This window comes from Callorhinchus milii, unplaced genomic scaffold, assembly GCF_018977255.1.
Source record: "Callorhinchus milii isolate IMCB2004 unplaced genomic scaffold, IMCB_Cmil_1.0 Scaffold25, whole genome shotgun sequence".
NCBI lineage: Eukaryota > Metazoa > Chordata > Chondrichthyes > Chimaeriformes > Callorhinchidae > Callorhinchus > Callorhinchus milii.
In genome coordinates, this window is record NW_024704766.1 from 7,873,710 (window position 1) to 7,886,128 (window position 12,419).

At 47.5% G+C, this 12,419-nt stretch overlaps 1 protein-coding gene across 1 annotated transcript in view; it reads right to left on the reverse strand.

Annotated features, from left to right (window-relative positions):
* vps11 (VPS11 core subunit of CORVET and HOPS complexes) overlaps positions 1-10,829 on the reverse strand; it is a 22,533-nt gene extending 11,704 nt beyond the window's left edge. The window contains exons 1-6 of the mRNA XM_007911435.2: positions 10,626-10,829; positions 8,142-8,290; positions 7,514-7,652; positions 6,672-6,835; positions 5,954-6,198; positions 132-333 (exon numbers count right to left, since the gene is read on the reverse strand). Coding sequence (XP_007909626.1) covers positions 132-333; positions 5,954-6,198; positions 6,672-6,835; positions 7,514-7,652; positions 8,142-8,290; positions 10,626-10,785 — 1,059 coding nt within the window. The 5' untranslated portion in view covers positions 10,786-10,829. The remainder of the gene's footprint in view (positions 1-131; positions 334-5,953; positions 6,199-6,671; positions 6,836-7,513; positions 7,653-8,141; positions 8,291-10,625) is intronic.
* Between the last annotated feature and the right edge of the window lie 1,590 nt (positions 10,830-12,419).

Here is a 12,419-nt window from a genome sequence, read left to right on the forward strand (position 1 = left end):
CACTGCACCCCCCCACTTACACCTCACTGCTCCCCCCCACCCACACACCTCACTGCCCCCCCTCACCCACACACCTCACTGCCCCCCCAACACACACTATTCCTCCACCGCCCACGCCCCCCACACTGTACCTCCAGCTTGCTCTGGGTATCCTTCTCCTGGAGGACACTGAGTGTTCTGTTGCCGGTCAGCACGTAGAGGGACCCCCACTCTGCCAGCACATCAATGATGTCATCAAACACTGCACTGTAGGCGATGAATTTATTGTCCAGATCGTAGATGGTCAGCAGCTGCTTCTCCACAGCCTGGCCATTGGTGCCAGAGAAATCCGTCCTGCGAGAGACACGAGACTGTTAGTGAGGCTCATCTGCAAGGCTCATACGTCCCTAACACAGCTCTGAGCCCACAACAGACACAGCGTCAGCCAGTAATATGCACATTAAAATTCCAAATACAATACCATGCCTCCTGACCCGTGCTCTCACTGGCCTGGGCAGGGCTGGATGGGTGAGTCTATAATAATCCTTGCATTATGCATTAGATATACATAAGAACATAAGAAATGCTCGACAAAAAAACACCAAGGTCCATCTAGTTCGCCTTCCTGTCGATTGCATGTGTTAGAATTTACACTTTTTGTATAATTTTGTATAGTTAAATTGCAGGGAGTGGCACCAGGAACAACTTGCTGGACTTGATATCTATCCCGAGCCACAATATGATTGGCTGGTGCACACCCATTTGCATGTTCCTCTGGACTCTCAGCCTCCCCTGTGTATTCCACCAGATTGTGCTGATGCGATGTTTCAGTGATACCACTCACATCCTACTGGTGGTCACTTTGGTCCCTCAAAAACCATCACTAAGTTGTTGCGCTCTGTCTGGTGGCCTGGTTTGTCTCATGACATTCGGGAACGATGTAAGACGTGCCTCGTGTGCCTCCAGCACAATTCCCCTCGATCTACTAATCGAGCGTTATTGCAAAGTGCACCCTCTCCCTTGGACCAATATTCAGATTGATTTTATTGGGCCATTGTCCACAGCTGCCGGCGGTTACAAATACTGTTTAGATATTATTGATAAGTTCACAAAATGGATTGAAGCTTTCCCGACTAAAAATAACACAGCGCTCACTGCTACACACATTTTATTGCGTGAGGTGATCTGCAGGTGGGGAATCCCTGGTATTTTGGATAGTGATCAGGATCACATTTCACGGGCGAAGTTTTTACCAAATTGATGGAATTGCTGGAAATTGATCACAAATTGCATGTGTCATACCATCCTCAATCCTCAGGGGTAGTAGAAAGAAGTAACCGCACATTAAAGGTTTTGTTGTCAAAATTTTGTGCAGATCACCCCACGCAATGGATGAAGGGATTGCCACTGTGTCTAATGGCAATTCGCTCCACCCCACATGCTACTACTGGCATTTCACCCTATCAAGCGATGACAGGTCGTTTAATGAGGCTACCAGGTTGTACAGTAGTGATGACTAAACAAGCCCTCGAACAATTAGAGGGTAATGTTAAATTGCAGGGAACTGTGGAGGAGACATGGCTGAAAAAGATGCTAAAAATCATACAGGAAACCAACAGGTTTGTGGCTACAAACACTGGTAAGGCGAAACAACAATTTGACACTACCGTTAACCATATCGAGTATAAAATTGGAGATGAAGTCATGGTCCGCGTGTATGGGAAAAAGGAATCTCCTTTTGCCCCGCGATGGAAAGGGCCTTTTGAAATTTTGGAAAAGGCAAGCCCGGCAGTATATTTAATTGCCACGCCTTTGTCTTCTAAATTGACTAAATGGTACCATGTGAATCAACTCAAAACTGTAAAGAAGGGAAAAGGATAAACTGATGACTGAATATATACTACATTGTATTTTGCAGGCACCAACCAAGTGATTACCGGATCTTCTGTATCAATATGGATCTGGATGCAATTACTGGAGGCCTGGTGCTTGGCGTTTTAATACTACTAATCCAGAACTCCCATGTATACTCCCTTGATAACCACTTGGAAACCCCCATAATACTTTCCTATTAACAGCCTACAAATAGGCACAAAATAACCAGGTGTCTAGTTGTTATGTGTGCGCTAATATGCCAACATCTGTTAAACATGGAAGGGCCATTCCTGGCAATATGAGCTTAACTGCATTTTGGTATTTCAACCAAAATCAGACGAATGTTAACCACGCCTCTGCATGCAACTGGTCAATTCCTAGTGGGGACGATTGAAGACGGTGGGAATCGGCAGGGTATAATTTCAAGGAATACCGTGGGTATTACCAACCACCATATGATGTTACCCTCTCACCCCCGACATTGAGTGTTCCCAACTCCCCTTCAGGTGAGATTTGCATCTCCCGCAATATAACTGGGGGATTTCATGTAGGAGAGAGCAAATGTGCCCAGACATTTGTGATAGGTAACGATACGTGTTCCCACCCACGGCATTGGCCATATACCATCCTCAGTTTCAAAAACCTCAACACAGGTACTTCCTTTAGCCAAGTTTGGATTCCCCTGAGGTTGGGACCCAACATTACTGCGTATAATAACACTTATTTTGTATGCGGAAACAAGGCCTATCCATTGCTGCCGCTTAATTGGACAGAGAAATGCTATCTCGCTTATGTTGTCCCAGGTCTAAGACACGCCTATAAGTTATTAAATGACCACCATATTAACAAAAGATCCATCACTAAGGCCGAACGTTTCTTTGCTATTGCTTTTCCCATGTATGGAACTTCTAAGCTTTCCCAAGAGAGCATTAGTATGGCTAAAATCCTTGAGCAGGTGGCAAATGATATAGCAGAAGCTGTTGATTTTTTGATCGCTGAAGTAGTTGCTATTCGGACGGTGCCGTTGCAAAATCGCATGGCATTAGATTTCGTGTTGGCCAAAGAAGGAGGTGCATGCGCCATAATTGGGTCTGAGTGTTGTACATATATTCCGGATAACTCCGAGAATATAAGTAGCTTGACTGATCATATCCGGAAAGAGATGGATAAATTGAAGCAGACCCCACCTTCATCTCTTTGGGCATGGACCACTGCTTGGTTGGTTCTATTGGAAGTTCACTGTTACATGGGCTAATTATTATTGTTGTGATCTTGCTTTGCGTTTAGTTCGCTGTTATGGGTGTGAAGTTTATTTTTCTTAAAGTTATGTCTAGTGTGGTTTCCTCCGAGGTACCCTCTGTAGGGAATGGTGGAAAGGCTGGCAAAGTTGCTGCCATCCACCCTGTTGCCTGGAAGTACCACCCTCCCTCCCTGGTTGTGTGATTTTTTTTTTTCTTTCGTAGTTTTATTATACCTCATGTTAATTCGGTATCAAGGTGGGGACTGTTAGAATTTACACATTTTGTATAATGTTAGAATCATAATAGATGTTGCGAACGGGTTAACTTTTAAGTTAAGTGTGTGTGGGGTGGCAACTGGACTGAAACTCATGAGCTGACACTCACGAGATCACGTAAGTGTCTCAAGGACAAGATGTGTACTACTGTCCTGCACGTACATGAGATAACGGATTGTCTCAATGACGGTGTGTTTGTATGTCTGAGGCACGTACACCTCATGAAATGTTCACGTGAACCCAGCATGATTTTGGCCAGGTGACCTAATGTCCGCACCATGACTGGATGGACACAAGCTGAAGACACTGTGCCCGACCAAGATCGGCGCCCAGGACAGTAACTATCGTGGATGGAAGACTGAGAGCTAGAAGGCAGAAGTAGACGACCACGAGGAGGGATTACACGGTAGTATTGTCCTGTTAGTGAATTGATTGATTGTGCCTACTTGCCCACGCCCATTGGGAACTTGGACGGATCCTGGAGTTTAATAAACACCACTCTGGTTGCAAACAGTAGTTGTGCTTGATTGAAACTTGAAAACTCGTTTTTTTTTCCAACACATGCACACATCCCAAACTCCCTATGTACTATATCCCATAATGTTATTCCCTAAAAGAAAACTATCTAATCTGTGTTTGAAGGAATCAACATTTCCTGCTTTAACCATCTCCCTAGGGAGCCTGTTCCACAGGTTCACTATTCGCTCACTGACATAGTGTTTGGTAGATTTGTTCTGAGTTTACCCCCTTCAATCGCAGCCCGTGTCCTCTGGTTTTATATTCTGGACAAGTTGAAACAGTTTGTCATGATCTATACTGTTTTGTCCCTTTAGAATCTTAAAGACAGCAATCATGTCACCTCTCAATCTTCTCGTTTCTAGTGTGAACACGCCTAGTTTACTTAGTCTCTTCTCATAGTCCAGTCCTTCCATTCCCTCAATCATTCTGGTTTCCTTCCTCTGTATCCTCTTGATTTCTCTCATATCCTTTTTGTACTGCGGTGACCAGAACTGTACACAGTCTCGAAGTACAGTCTCACCAATGATTTATACAGTGGCAGGATTATCCCACTAGTTCGGCTTGCTATTGGTCTTTTGATACATCCCAACATCTGGTTTGCTTTACTCACTGCCAGGCATTGATGCGAGAGTTCAATTTATTATCAATCAGGAACCCCAGGTCCTTTTCATTTTCCATACATATTATTTTCCTTTCGTTCAAATAATAGTCCCTTCCAGGATTTTTTATCCCGATGTGAAGCACTTTACATTTCTCCACATTGAATTTCATCTGCCACCAATCTGCCCAATTCACAAGTATGTTCAAATCCTCCTGTGACTTGTCTTGTTCAGCTTCTCAATCTACTACCTTCATTAGCTTGGTGTTAACTGCAAACTTAGCCACTGCTTGCAACTCCTAGTTCCAGATCATTTATAAAAATATTAAACAAAAGAGGTCCTAAGACCCTTGTGGAACTCCCCTGGTAACATTTTCCCAGTCTGATAACGTTCCCTGTACCAACACCCTCTGGGTTCTTCCGGTCAACCAGTTTACATATCTATTGTAATATACTTCCACTGATTCCTGCTTTCTTTATTTTCAGTACCAGCCTCTCAAGAGGAACTGTATCAAAGGTCTTACTGCAATCCAGATACACAACATCCACAGCCTTACCCTTATCAAGCTCCCTTGTCACACTGCCAAAGAAAACCAATAAATTAGATTGGCAAAACCTCTCCTTCATGAACCCATATTAACTATCATTTATGATTTTATTTCTGTCCAGGTGCTCTGTGATTTTATCCTCAATAAGAATCTCCTTAATTTTACCCACAATGGACGTCAAACTTACTGGTCTGTAGTTTCCTGGGTTACTTTTGTTAACTTTCTTAAAAATAGGAGTAACAATAGGAGAATAGGAGAAATCTGCCCTTTCTCCAGTCCCCTGGCACCTCTCCAGTATTCAGTGATTTCTGAAAGATTTGTGTCAGAGTTTCTGCAGTTTCCTCTCTTAGTTCCGTAAAGATCCTTATTACATCATTGAGACATCTCAAAGCTCTTCACAGGATATACTGTAAAGTGTAGTGATGTATATTTTGTGGGTGAAACGCAGCAGCCAATTGTGCACAGCAGCGTAACACAAACATTCGTAGATTGAGTGACCACATTATTATTCAAAAAAATGTATTTTGAAGGGATTATTACCCCCGCCAATTGACTAACAAGCGAGTTCCTACTTACTGCTAGGTAATCAGAGGTGTGTAGAGTAAGGAAACTTGCGTGATGTTTGGCCCTGCCGGTTATAAGTGGGTGTCTACAGGGGTATAAAGGAGGAATCATTGCCTTCTGTGAATCGCCAGTAATCTTCCTCTATCCCTCCACCTTACCACTTCCTTCCCCATCTTCAGGCTGTGCCTGGAGACCTCCCCCTCCCCCCGGCTCGGTGATGTGCTCCGCCACTGTCAAGCTTTCTGGGACCACTACCCTGCGTGAGGAGCGCTGTGTAAATGCAAGTTGTTGTTAGTCTCTCAGCCACATGCATCAGGCCTTCGCTGTTTATCCAGATGACAAAGCCTCACGTACTTGGGCGGCTTCTTCTCCTTGGACACGATGACCAGGTAGCCACGATACCAGTGCACAACTTGCTTCCGGCCGTTGAAAGCGAAGCAGGGTCCTCGCTCTTCGGGCTGGTACAGGTACACGCACTCGTCCCCCGCCACCATGAATTGGTTGTCCTGCGAGGGATCGCACAGGGCTGAGCAGCGCAGGCTGCAACCCTGGCTGTTCAGTTCCGTGGCTGGGAAATCCTTCTGCGACAGGTTATATGACTGACACAGAGGCAGAAAGAGAGCAACATGTCACACAAGGAGCAGGGAAGAACAGATGAGAACAGATATATAGAGGGTAATAATAATCTTTGCATTTGATATAGCACTTTAGCATATTGTTGAGACGTCTCAAAGCGCTTCACAGAATATACTGTAAAGTGAATTGACTATATATTTTGTGGGCGAAACGTGGCAGCCAATTGCGCACAGCAGCGTCCCCACAAACAGTCATGGATTGAGTGACCACATTTTTTTTCTTGGAAGGATCATTACCCCCGAAAGCAATCTGACAACGGGTTCCTACTCACTGCTAGGTAAACAGAGGGTGTGGAGTAAAGAAACTTGCCTAAAGTTTCACCCTGGAATCACTGGCTTGCGAGGCGAGCGCACTAACCACTACCCTACGGGACTCTGGGTGGGGGGGGGCGGTGGTGTTGGGGCAGGTTTCAGTCCCTTATTTTGTTCCCAATTACCTTGACATTATGTGTGGTCACCACGAAGAGATGGGTGAGTTTGCTGGATTGCTGGAAGCCAAGGCCGGTGATGGGGTAGGTCTCCTCGGGCAGCACATCCGTCTTACTGTGTCTGTCCCGAGTGATATCGCCTTTCTTGAGCACCACACTGCCGTCAGTGAAGCCTACCCCCCAGAGAGACCACACGTCAATCATCCCCTCCACAGCCACCTCCCACCCACCCTCCCACTGATCAGCTCTGAGCACCAACAGAAACTGCTCCTGGTCTATTTGTTTTTGGCCAGCCAGTGTCTCTCACATTACCAACCTTAAGAGTATCCAAACCAAGCTGAGAATTTCCATGCATTGCACCTTCACATGGAAATCCCAGTTGTAGTTAGATTGGAAAGGAATGCACACTCTCTCTCTCTCCTTGGAGGGACGCATTCTGCTTACCTAATTCCCAGAAAGTATTAGGCGCGGGTTGGCAAGAACCAAGGCTTTGGGAAGACCAGAGTGTGCATTGGGGTAACTGCTGGAGTCTAACCAGCTAAAACCGGATAGCTTGCCATTGATATTGCTATCTGGCAAACTTTCCTGGTCTAAACACTTTAAAAAGCTGTGATTGGCATCACTCTGATTGGACAGCTGAGCCCCCTCCACACCACCACCCATGTCCAAGTGAGCCCCGACCACACCAATAAGAAAGGTCTGGGGTTAACACTGTCTGTAATTGTTTTATTCTTGGAGACGCTATCCTGGCTGAAGGGTGCTGTGTAAGTATTGTTGTTGTGGGGCCCAGTGCTTTCAAGAGAACACCCACCCCCCTCCCCTGCCCCCTTCCCCCAGCCATTCCCACTTACCTATGGCCATGTAGTTGAGATTTTCGTGCACAGTCAAACATGTCACTTCCGTGGGTTTGTTTCCTGGAATTGCGGAAAATATCCGGGTGCAGAGTGGATTCCCGCTGCTGTCCCGTTTGTCCAGGTTCCACACCTTCACCTGGAAGAGAAGAAAGGGAATCTGGAGACCCGGCCGAGGTTTCTCTGGAGCTTGCGCAGGAACAAACAGAGCCTCTATAATATAATAAAAATATAACATAATATACTATAATAATATAATAAAATAACACTAATATAATAATCCTTGCATTTGATACAGCTACAATTCAGCCCACCAATCGACTAACAACCGGGATCCTACTTACTGCTGGTAACAAAGGCGTGTGGAGTAAGGAAACTTGCCTAAGGTTTCGCCCTGTCTGGGAATTCAACTTGCGAGGAAAGTGCTCTAACCACTGAGCTACAGGAATCCACAATCTCTTATTCTCATGAACAATTAAACACATCTGTTATCAAAGAATTTACAACTTAGGAGGACGCTGTTCGTCTCCCCCATCAAGTCACTTTTGTGTTTGGGTGAAACGTGACCAGTTTATTAAATCATCGTGCATTGCTAAGACCTTTACATTCTCCCACAACCCCCACTCACCAGCGGGTTGATGCCTAGCTCGTCTGCGCCCACTGACACCAGGATGCTGTGCTGTTTGAGCTGATACAGGTGCGTCACCCGCAGTTTGTAGGCCTGGAACGAGTTGACCAGCAGAGTGCGGGTCAGGAACCAGATATTACCTTCGATATGTGCCACAGAGTTAAGGAACGCACTTGGGATGAAGACACAGGTGAGGAAGGTGCTCAGGAGGTCACCTCCTCACAAAAAGAAAACACTGAGAACAAGTTAACATCAAAAAGATTTGGGATTTCGAAAAGCCTATTGTTATTGAAGGAGTCAGGCAATTTCCTTCCTCTGTATGCCAGCTGCTCAAACAGTAGAACAAATTGCACTACAATGTCTTTCATATCGAGAAGACATCCCAAGGCGCTGGCTTAAATATAACTTAAATATATGATCTCCGTACCATTAACACCAGGACACACTGGGCAGCCAGTGAGCGAGCAGCACAGCCCCAAATTTCAGACCTCGCCAGCTCCCTTCTTCGCTTTAAAATCGTTTTGAAATTCCTGTCTCTGACTGCACCTTCAGCCACACCCTCCCTCCCAGCTCAGGCTCCCACTCCGTCTCCGCAAATAATAATCCTTGCATTTTATCACGTCTTCGAGACATCTCAAAGCAATTCACAGAATATACTGAAAAATGAATTGTATATTTTGTGGGCAAAACGCAGCAGCCAGTTGCCCACAGCAGCGTCCCACAAACAGCCATGGATTAAGTGACTGATTTTTTAGGGATTACCCCAGGAAAAGTGATCTGTCGACCAAATAATAACCGGGTTCCTACTTACTCCTAGGTAAACAGGCGTGTGGAGTAAGGAAACTTGCCTATGGTTTTGCCCTGAAAAGCAAAGCGCTTTTGAGAGGTTTTGCTACCTGAAGGTGCTGTATAAGTGTAAGCTGTTGCAAGTTATCTCACACATGGGGGTTGAGAGGTAGGCCAACAATAAAGTAGAGTGTCCCTGATATGTCCCTGATTCCCGGGGAAAGTCCCCAGATAAGGTGTTATGTTTCTGGGGCCAATTTTGCCCTCTTTTGAGTTCAGCCACAAACTGAGCAAGACCAATAACATTCTAAAAGCCCACAAGATATACAGTCACTTCACTCTGTATATTCTGTGAAGCACTTTGAGGCATCTCAAAGGGAAGGACAGCTGTGGGTCGTACCTCACACTTCGGTTACACGCCAGTTCGGTAAGTCTGAGAGATATACCCGGGAGGTTGAGGAGATCAGAGCCGCATGATAGAAGATGTTGACGGGAGCCAATAAATATGGCTTATTGTCAACATTACGTTGAACAAAGTTTTTGCTCCTCCAGGCCCTGATGTTTGCCCAGACGAGCTGAGAGAACATCAGGGGACCTGAGGTCACAGCTGGAGAAGTAGATTTGTGTATTTACCCCAAGTCTGTGGATGACATCACCAAGAGGAGCATATAGATGAGGAAGTGGAGGAGGCCAAGGATGGAGCCCTGGGGTACATCACAGGTGACTGAGTGGGGGGCGGGAGGAGCAGCCATTTAAGAGATAAAGTGAAGGCAGTTTGTTAGGTAGGACTCGAACCAGACTAGTGGGGTCCCACTGAGGAGGGAGGAGACGTGCTGGAGGAGGATGACTGTGTCGAACATGGCGGAGAGGTCCAGGAGGACGAGGAGGCAGAGGGAGCCCTGGTCACAGAGAGAGAGGTCATCGTTTGTGATAGCGCTGTCTCTGCTGTGGGGAGTCAAGGCAGAAACCAGACTGGAGGGGTTCGAGGAGGGAGAGGTGAGAGCAAAGCTGGTTAGCAACAACACATTCCAGAGCTTTGGCCGAGAAGGGCTGGTTGGAAATGGAAAAAGTTCAATTATATATATATATATATGTGTGTGTGTCTGTCTGTGTGTCTGTCTGTCTGTCTGTCTGTGTGTGTCTGTGTGTGTGTGTGTCTGTGTGTGTGTGTGTGTGTCTGTCTGTGTGTGTGTGTCTGTCTGTGTGTGTGTGTCTGTCTGTCTGTGTGTGTCTGTGTGTGTGTCTGTGTGTGTGTGTCTGTCTGTGTGTGTGTGTCTGTCTGTGTGTGTGTGTCTGTCTGTGTGTGTGTGTGTCTGTCTGTCTGTGTCTGTCTGTGTCTCCAGATTTAGTTTACAAAATATAGTGACCCTACAGTAAAGGACGATAACAGTTAACCATTAATCCGCTTGTGATTAAATAATAATTCTGGCATTTGACACAGTGCCTTATCACGTGGTTGAGATGTCTCAAAGCGCTTCACAGGATACACTGTAAAGTGTAGTAACTGTATATTCTGTGGACGAAACCCACAATGTCAGTGTTTATCACGTTGTCTCTGGGCTCGGCCGCTCCCTCTCCCTCCTCACTGCCGCTCCCCTGCCCCGGGCTGCCCAGGAACCGCTCCCCTGCTTACTGTTGCCCTTTCCCCGGGCCCTGACCCAAATCGAGCCCCAGGCTCGGGGCCTATGTGCAGGATATCCCCCAGCACCAGGCTGCCCCGGCCGCTGGCGCACACGCTGATGGCGGAGTCCCCGGGGAAGCGGAAATCCGTGCCGCCGCCGCCGCCGCCATCGCCCGTCTCCTTCACCGACTCCTTGTCAAAGAAAACAAAGCGTCTCCACTGCAGCAGCGCCGCCATGTTCCCGTCACATGACCGTCCGCCTCACGTGACCATTCTTAAAGGGCCCTCACCCCACACCTGACCCCAACCCTCACCCCACACCTGACCCCAACCCTCACCCCACACCTGACCCCAACCCTCACCCCACACCTGACCCCAACCCTCACCCCACACCTGACCCCAACCCTCACCCCACACCTGACCCCAACCCTCACCCCTCACCTGACCCCAACCCTCACCCCACACCTGACCCCAACCCTCACCCCTCACCTGACCCCAACCCTCACCCCTCACCTGACCCCAACCCTCACCCCACACCTGACCCCAACCCTCACCCCACACCTGACCCCAACCCTCACCCCTCACCTGACCCCAACCCTCACCCCACACCTGACCCCAACCCTCACCCCACACCTGACCCCAACCCTCACCCCACACCTGACCCCAACCCTCACCCCACACCTGACCCCAACCCTCACCCCACACCTGACCCCAACCCTCACCCCACACCTGACCCCAACCCTCACCCCACACCTGACCCCAACCCTCACCCCTCACCTGACCCCAACCCTCACCCCACACCTGACCCCAACCCTCACCCCTCACCTGACCCCAACCCTCACCCCTCACCTGACCCCAACCCTCACCCCACACCTGACCCCAACCCTCACCCCACACCTGACCCCAACCCTCACCCCTCACCTGACCCCAACCCTCACCCCACACCTGACCCCAACCCTCACCCCACACCTGACCCCAACCCTCACCCCACACCTGACCCCAACCCTCACCCCTCACCTGACCCCAACCCTCACCCCACACCTGACCCCAACCCTCACCCCACACCTGACCCCAACCCTCACCCCACACCTGACCCACAGGAAGGGCGCTTTACAATATAAATGCAAATTGTTGCAATTGTTGAGCACTGACACTGCCCCCGAGGGAAAGTAAACTGATTATTGTCGCACTCCCAAACATCATGTGTTAAAAACTCAACAAATTCTTCAAACCATCAGGAAATGTTTGGTTTCCTGATTGATCAGTTCAATTCCCAGCCTTCTCCGCCATCGATGATCAAATCACAATGAGCTTCAACCATCTTGCGCAATCAGGTTGTAGAAACACATGTGTATGAACGAGATAATAATAATCGTTGCATTTGATACACCACCTTATCATGTCTTCTAGACATTTCAAAGCTCTTCACAGAATATACTGCAAAGTGAATTGACTGTAGTTTGGGCAAAACAGTTTGGCCAATTGCACACAGCAGTATCCCGTAAGCAGTTGTGGATTGAGTGATCAAATTATATTTTAAAGTAATGATTACCCCTGGAAAAGCAATCCACCACTCAACTAACAACCGGGTTCTTACTTACTGCTAGGTAAACAGGTGTGTGGAGTAAGGAATCTTGCCTAACATTTCGCCCTGTCCAGGAATCAAACCCAGGTCCTCTCACTTTTGCGGTGAGTGCTCTTAATCACTGAGCTACAGGACTCCACAAGCATCCACCAATGCTCATCTGCAATTGCACATCTCAGAGCAGTGACAGTGGTTAGATGTTGGCATGCACATTAAACCTGCACAATGTTTGGCAGGGAGAAAAAGACCTGGCTAAACACAGCAATAGACACTATGTCGGAGGTAG